Raw genomic sequence first — 7037 nt, forward strand, 5'->3', positions numbered from 1 at the left:
AAGCATAATTTGAATAAAAAGTTATTTTTATTTTGTAATATTTTGAATTTTAAGTATACATATTATATTTCGGGTAAAAGTGCACTAAATGTACATACATATTTTCCATTTTTTATTTTTTATCTATTTTTTCTTGTTTGGAAGATTATTTTTTTAACATTCATATTTGGTTTTTTTACTTCTGAATTTAAAAAAAAAAATGGTTGTTTCAATTTCGTGTTGTTACTTTTTTTAAATAGAATTAAGAGCGTAATTCATTTATATTAAAATTTTGCTTTTAATTTTGCCTTTTATTCTCAAAGATTTTTTAAAATTTTTATGTACTCTTTTTTCTTTCAAGAACTGGTTTTCTTAATTCCCGAATTCATAAAAAAGGCTTCTAAACTTTCAACCGTACCAATGCACACTTGGTTTATGCTGAAAAAAACTCAAATGCAGTGGCTCACATCTTAATTGATAATTTTCATCTAAAATGTAGCATATTCCTTACAGAAACCACATTCAAAAAAATGTCAAAGGTTATTCAAAGATAAGGAGAACTAATCAAAATTTCAAAAATGACCATCAAAATTTTCAAATTTTGTTTCAGAATTTCTAGAAAATTTTTGAGTATACAGTTTTGTTGCCCAATAAATTTTAGTATAATAATGTGCAAGTTAGAAATAGCCCAACATTTTTCCTGAACACATACAAAATGCATTTTTGTTCATGCGATGTATGGAAGAGATTGATCCCCAGCGGGTTAGGGGGTCAGAATATACCCGCGGTAGGTATGGCTGTCGTAAGAGGCGACTAAAATACCAGATTCAAGGGGATGTGTAGCGCAACTCTTTCAGGTTGCCAGCGCAATATATAGCTTCTCCAAACCCAATTGTCAACCTCACCTATCCGTGCGAATCCTGTTTCACTAACAGATGAGGCTCTGGCGACCCCAAGCTCCTCATGAAACTAGGGGGTGGGGAGGGAGGGATGGCCTGAAGGTTTAATGTGGCCATATAAATCGTTCCCGAGTTGGTCGGGCTAGCACCTTAATGGTGCTGTGATACCGGAGCGTACCGGATCCGTATTCTTCAAACGACCATCACATCGATAACACTCCCCAAAGCCTTCGGGGAAAAACCTTATCGCTACAACAACAGCAACAACAACAAAACTCAGGAAGATTTTTGGGCTATCTCTAACTTGCACATTATTATACTAAAAGTTATTGGGCTACAAAACTGCATACTCAAAAATTTTCCAGAAATTCTGAAACAAAATTTGAAAATTTTCATGGTCATTTTTGAAATTTTGATTAATTCTCCTTACCTTTGAATAACCTTTGACATTTTTTTGAATGTGGTTTCTGTTTGGGAATTTGCGACATTTTAAATGAAAATTATCAATTAAGATGTGAGCCACTGCAATTGAGTTTTTTTCAGCATAAACCAAGTGTGTACTTATTTTTGTGAGTAACCGTATGTAAATACCCAATAGATACCGAATTTAGATATAAGTTATTGGAAATTGGGGTTTAAAACTCGATTCTTCTCGAGACAAGGAAGCTGGTTCTATTAAATTGTAATGTAATTCTTTAATAAGATTCCAATGTCAATTGATTTCGCATACGTCCTCTTAGTCAGTCGGTGTCTAGTAAAGTTTTGAAACTCATGTCCTTATATGCCGTGTGGTAAGTCCCTCTAATGTGGTCAATGACAAACACATATAGTAATATATTTAAAATTTTAATTGCTGATTCATATCATGAAGACTTTTTCTATTGCGCCATAGCTGTACCTACGGACCAAAAAAGCTGACAGGAGAAATAGCTGTCACGAATAGCCAAAGAATGGACATACGGTTTATTTGATCGCCGTAAATCAATTGAATTGCCCTTTTATATTTCCAACCAACTTTTGTTTCAAACATATCTAAAGAAAACTAGATTACATATTAATATTCACTATAAAATCTAGTTTATAGAAAGAACATGAGCAGTCGATTAAGCAAACATGTTTAAATGTGTAAATAATGCAATATAGCAAACATTTACAAAAATGTTTGAGGAACACTATTGAGGAAATGATTTAAGTAATCCAACAGCGATTTAAATGATCGAGGCTGTTTACTATTGTAAACGTTTTTCTGTATGAATTCATATTGCATACAAGTCTCAAAACAATATAAGAAATTTACTAACTCGTGTATAGCATTTCTTTTTCAAATAAATACAATGACGCTGCTTTATTAAAATTAATCAAATATTTATGATTCGTTAGTTTAGCTTTTTTTTGACATGTTCTTATGTCAATTTTATATATCATTTAATAATATTAGTAACAAGCACATTATATGTTGCTATCGTCGTTGATTTCATTTGTGGTTTGTTTAGGTTTAACGACCTTACATGCTTTATGTATTACAATAGCGTTTCGACTATTGCAAAAGCATGTATGATTGTTTTGCTTATATCCATATATGTATATATGTATGATTTATTTATTTGTTTACTAATCTCTACCATAACAAGGATGTTGTGGCTGTAATTGTGCATCCACTTCCATTGTCGTTGAAGATGATGGTTTGCTGTCGGAGGAATCAATCTCGGAATCTTCTGTAGGGCGTCTCTGCTCCTCATCTACAATAGCTCCACCTTCAGCTTCCTGTTCCACATGTTCACTTTGGCTTTCACTTTCTTCCTCCTTAAGTTTTTCAGCAGAAATTGTAGATATTAGATCTTCACCAACAGTTGAAATTTCGTGTTCGTCATCATCATCGCCCAGCTCCTCCTCAATCAATTTACGTGCCAATCGCACTGCTTCATATTCATTGTAGTGAGCTTTGCGGCGGCGTTCGAATTCAAGACGGCGTACTGTTAATGGATGGAGAAAATGTTTGAGTATTAGAATAGTAAATAGTAGTGAACTGAAACTATGACTAATGGAAATGATTATGCTATTGAGACCAGTATCTCATATCCCCCCAACCCGGATCATCTTCATTAGTTGGCGCTTAACTTCTAATGCTGTAACGAGTCGTCATACATGACCCAGCTAGCGAATATATAAAACAGTTAAAAGTGGAAATTATTCGTTTCATATCTACGTAAAGCTCTAATCATTAAACCTCTTGAAATACGCGCTTACCGCTTCAAGGAAAGGACTACTCATATTCCGGAGATCTTTTCTTTAGAATGCTTGAAGGCAAACATTTGTCTCAGGTAGCACATGGTATACCTCCAAAGATATTTGAGGTGTGCTGCTTAAATCTGAACGGCATCTGCAAGGCATTTTTTTTCTGAGGTGACAGAAATACCCTGCCGAGATGTGAGGTCGTTTAAAAAACCTTTTCTCTATATATATCTGCGGATGCAAGGGATTATCAGCGTAATTAATAGGTTCTGTTGTCATTGTTGTTGTTATTGTGGGGAGTGCTATTGGAGCCGATGGTTCTTTGCCGTATATAGATTCGGTACGTTCCGTTAAAAAGCGCCATTAAGGTACTAGCGCGAACACCCCGGGTACGATTAAATATGACCACATTGAACCTTCTAGGCTTTACCGCCCCTACCCCATAGTTCTTTGATTACCTTAAAGTTGATAGAGCGTCGCCTGCTAAATATCTGTGGTCATAAGCAATAATTGCCTATGTCCTACCTTTTTACATGGGACTTATGCAATTATTGCTTGTGACCACAGATATGTGTATGACACAGTCATATTTGTAACAGGATTCGCCTCGCGTACGTGAGGTTGACTGTTGGATTGGGGAAGCTGTAAATTGCGCTTCTCCAGCCCAATTTTCAACCTCGTCTAACCGAATCGACGCCAGTTTATTTAGCAGGACCCTCAATATGGTTAAAACTCCCAAAACTTTCGTTATCGCAGTGCCGACAATTTTTTACAGGAGTACAAAGTTTTCAATTTTTTGAAGATCAAAATAGCGATTAACTAAAAAAATCGCAATGTTCAGAAAACGCGAAAACTGACTGTGTACTTTCACATACCTTTTTCTTCAGGCGTTTCATCAATATTCTCTTCATCAGATTGGTCATCTGAACCAAATGCTGGTGATTGTGTACTTGCTGCTATACGCAACCTGTAAATATAAAGGCATTTTTATATATTTCACCAACAAATTAAATTCATTGATTATACTTTTCTGCAAGTAAATTAGCGTCCAATGCATCTGTGTGAGCCAATTCTGGAATAACGTAATTGTATGGCGTTTTTGGTTCGTCAATTTTCATGTGACCATAATCCTTATCATGCGGATGGTATGTTTGTAAGACATTCAATTCATCAAATTTTGCACTTTTACGATAACTGCAATGAAAGCAAAATTAAACTGAAATTTATACGTAGATATATAAATATGCTTGTTTTTATATACATATGTGCAAACATACAAATGAAATGGATATGCAAATAATACCATTTACCACATAACAAATTAATCGCATTGTTTATTTTGACATTGTCATTGCCATTGTACTTACCTGGCGGCGCCAGGTTTATCAAAACTGCTTGAATTCTTTAGTATGCCCTTGCAAGGTTTCTTTGCATCGGGCGAATCTTGCATTGTAGTGCGTTTAATTTTTCGGCCTTTTGTTAATTGGTTGGGTGGGGTTACTATATACCAGCTATTTACTGTTTACACCAAATCTAAAAATAGAAAATATACTGAAATCAAGTTCTAAATTGATTTAAATGCATATATGCACGTAAACCTATATGCAGTGAAAGGATTTAGAAGCATATTGAGCGTGCTATAAATATGAACATCTTTACATTTTCCCCACATACTATAAATTTAGAAGTAGCATTGTATGCTACTATATATTAAATCTTACACCTTTGTAACCAATATACAAAACTTAGTGTAAACTATTATACAACATTTATACATTTGTTATTAACCGGTCACTGAGGCTAGAGTTATCACAAAACAGCTTTAACAACGTCCTGCTATTTTTGTTTCGATTCCCGTGGGCGTTCATAAGGGCTGACCCACTTTTTTGTATGTACCTGTTAGCAAGATCACTTCGTTTTCTGACGTCGTCGCGTCAAGTTCGGTTTTCCCCACAACTCAACCGCGTGCTATCAAGGGGCTTTACTCACGCGGTTTGAGAATAAAATGGCGGATAGTGCGGGAGTCGAAAAGACAATATTAATTAAAAATACTTACAAATTGTGCGCTGTATTGTAAAAATATGCAAATTGTGCATATAAATAACAAATGAAATTGATAACCTGGCGTGGGCCACATAATACCAACTCGATTTACGTAAAACTGTCGTAACGGGAAAATCATTGAAGACACTTGGCAACAAGCCACTGAAAATTAATGTTTTTACATACATACAAATGGAAATAAAATTCTCGGAAATAAACGGGACAATTTAACGGAGTAACTAAAATGTACAGTCATGTACACATAACCTGAATAAATATAAAATATAATAACGGAAAAGACGAAAATTACCAAAATTGGACAAAAACAACAATGGAATGGACTGGGGAATCTGTATATATTAAATTAAAACTTACAAAATACACAAATTAAATAAACGAAAAATAATTACCAAAATTGGACAAAAACAACAATGGAATGGACTGGTGGAATCGAGATAAAACTTACCGGATTAGACAAATTGGATTTGAATCATACAACCAAAAAGTGATATTTAAACAAAGAAAGTGGACAAAAATACCAACTCAAACTGAAAATTAACAAAAATTGAAACTATTGTGATATGAAGATTTGGAAAATATCAACAAATTAAAGACCTTTACCAAATTAAATTGGACATAAACACAAATTTTATAAATAATCAAACATACATATAACTATAATTTGAAAATAACCTGGCGTGGTGCCATGAAAAAACCAGTTAACAAAGCACATAATTAAATACAAATAGCAAGCTACTACACATGGTTCTGGCCAGTTGGTATTACCATTGTGTATTAGTGGAGCCTAAATTACTTACATACTATGGAAAGTTAATCCAGAAATTAATCATTTTATGCATTGGACAATAACCTGGAACTGGGACTTTCAAATATAAGAAGGTCCTCCTCCATGCAATCAAATCCCAAAAAAAAAAAAAAAATATGTACCTGTTAGTACATGCAAAATTTTGTTTATTTTTTTATCTATGTTCCTAGGTATTGTGCATAAGTTAAATGTTTTTTGTGATTAATATTTGTTTTGTTGTTTGTTTGTATAATTCGATGATCCTCCCCAAATTTGTTGGTCTTTTAAAGAATGCTGTCGAATGATTTTCTAAATGTGCTTGCCAGTAGTTTTTTTATAATTGCGTTGGTTACTTGAACAATTTCTTTAATTATTTCGAAGTCTCACTAAATAAAAACAATCACTTTCACAATTTACGGAATAAAAAACAAAAATTTGCATACCTTTTCGATTACGGAAGAATTTTCTGATTTCGTTTTATTTGACAGCTGTTGACAAAAAGTGACATACTCCATATGGCAAATAGGCAAAAGTTGTCAACCTAGAACAGGGTGCATATAGGATTTTATTTATGGGAATTCAGGGTGCTCTGAAATATATTCGCAATTACCACCCTCAAATTTCAACCATCGCAAACTGCAACACACCAACGGCAAAAGTATCTACAAAAATACAAGGCCCTCAGAAAGTATGAATCCTATGTTCACCACTGCCCAAATGCTAGAATGCTAAATCAAAAGAACTTCCAGAACGTCAGGAGATTTCGATTTAAGCTGGAGACATTAGTGCTTTATCGGTAACCGTATCGGTAGCCTTATAACAGCTGATTCGACCAACCTTATGGGAATCAATGCAATCGATTATTGTTGCCGCTAAGGTCGTAACCGTATCGCAGCCAACCAATTGGTTTTTGGTTAACCGTCCTAACGATAAACAGCTGATTACGTTAGGGATACGACTACAGCGATACGACAAACGGCACCAATGACTCCCGCTTTAGAGTCGTATTCAGCTCTAAAAAAAACCAAAAATTCCAATAAAAATGGAAATTGGCGAAATAAAAATGATAATGAAGAACA

At 34.3% G+C, this 7037-nt stretch overlaps 1 protein-coding gene across 3 annotated transcripts; it reads right to left on the bottom strand.

Moving 5' to 3' along the window:
• Nucleotides 1-2191: 2191 nt before the first annotated feature.
• On the bottom strand, nt 2192-6499 carry I-2 (Inhibitor-2). Of its 3 annotated transcripts, XM_067788557.1 has the most exons (6): nt 6102-6305; nt 4899-5006; nt 4478-4643; nt 4137-4304; nt 3986-4077; nt 2192-2851 (listed from the first exon to the last, which is right to left on the bottom strand). In XM_067788557.1, the coding sequence occupies exons 3-6, from the start codon at nt 4558-4560 to the stop codon at nt 2490-2492; spliced, it is 705 nt and encodes a 234-aa protein (XP_067644658.1). In that variant the 5' UTR covers nt 4561-4643; nt 4899-5006; nt 6102-6305; the 3' UTR covers nt 2192-2489. The 3 variants fall into 3 exon arrangements, with proteins under 3 accessions (XP_067644658.1, XP_067644656.1, XP_067644657.1); XM_067788555.1 differs by lacking the exons at nt 4899-5006; nt 6102-6305 and adding an exon at nt 6402-6499; XM_067788556.1 differs by lacking the exon at nt 4899-5006.
• Nucleotides 6500-7037: the final 538 nt, after the last annotated feature.

Source organism: Eurosta solidaginis, chromosome 5 (assembly GCF_040869045.1).
Source record: "Eurosta solidaginis isolate ZX-2024a chromosome 5, ASM4086904v1, whole genome shotgun sequence".
Taxonomy (NCBI): Eukaryota; Metazoa; Arthropoda; class Insecta; order Diptera; family Tephritidae; genus Eurosta; species Eurosta solidaginis.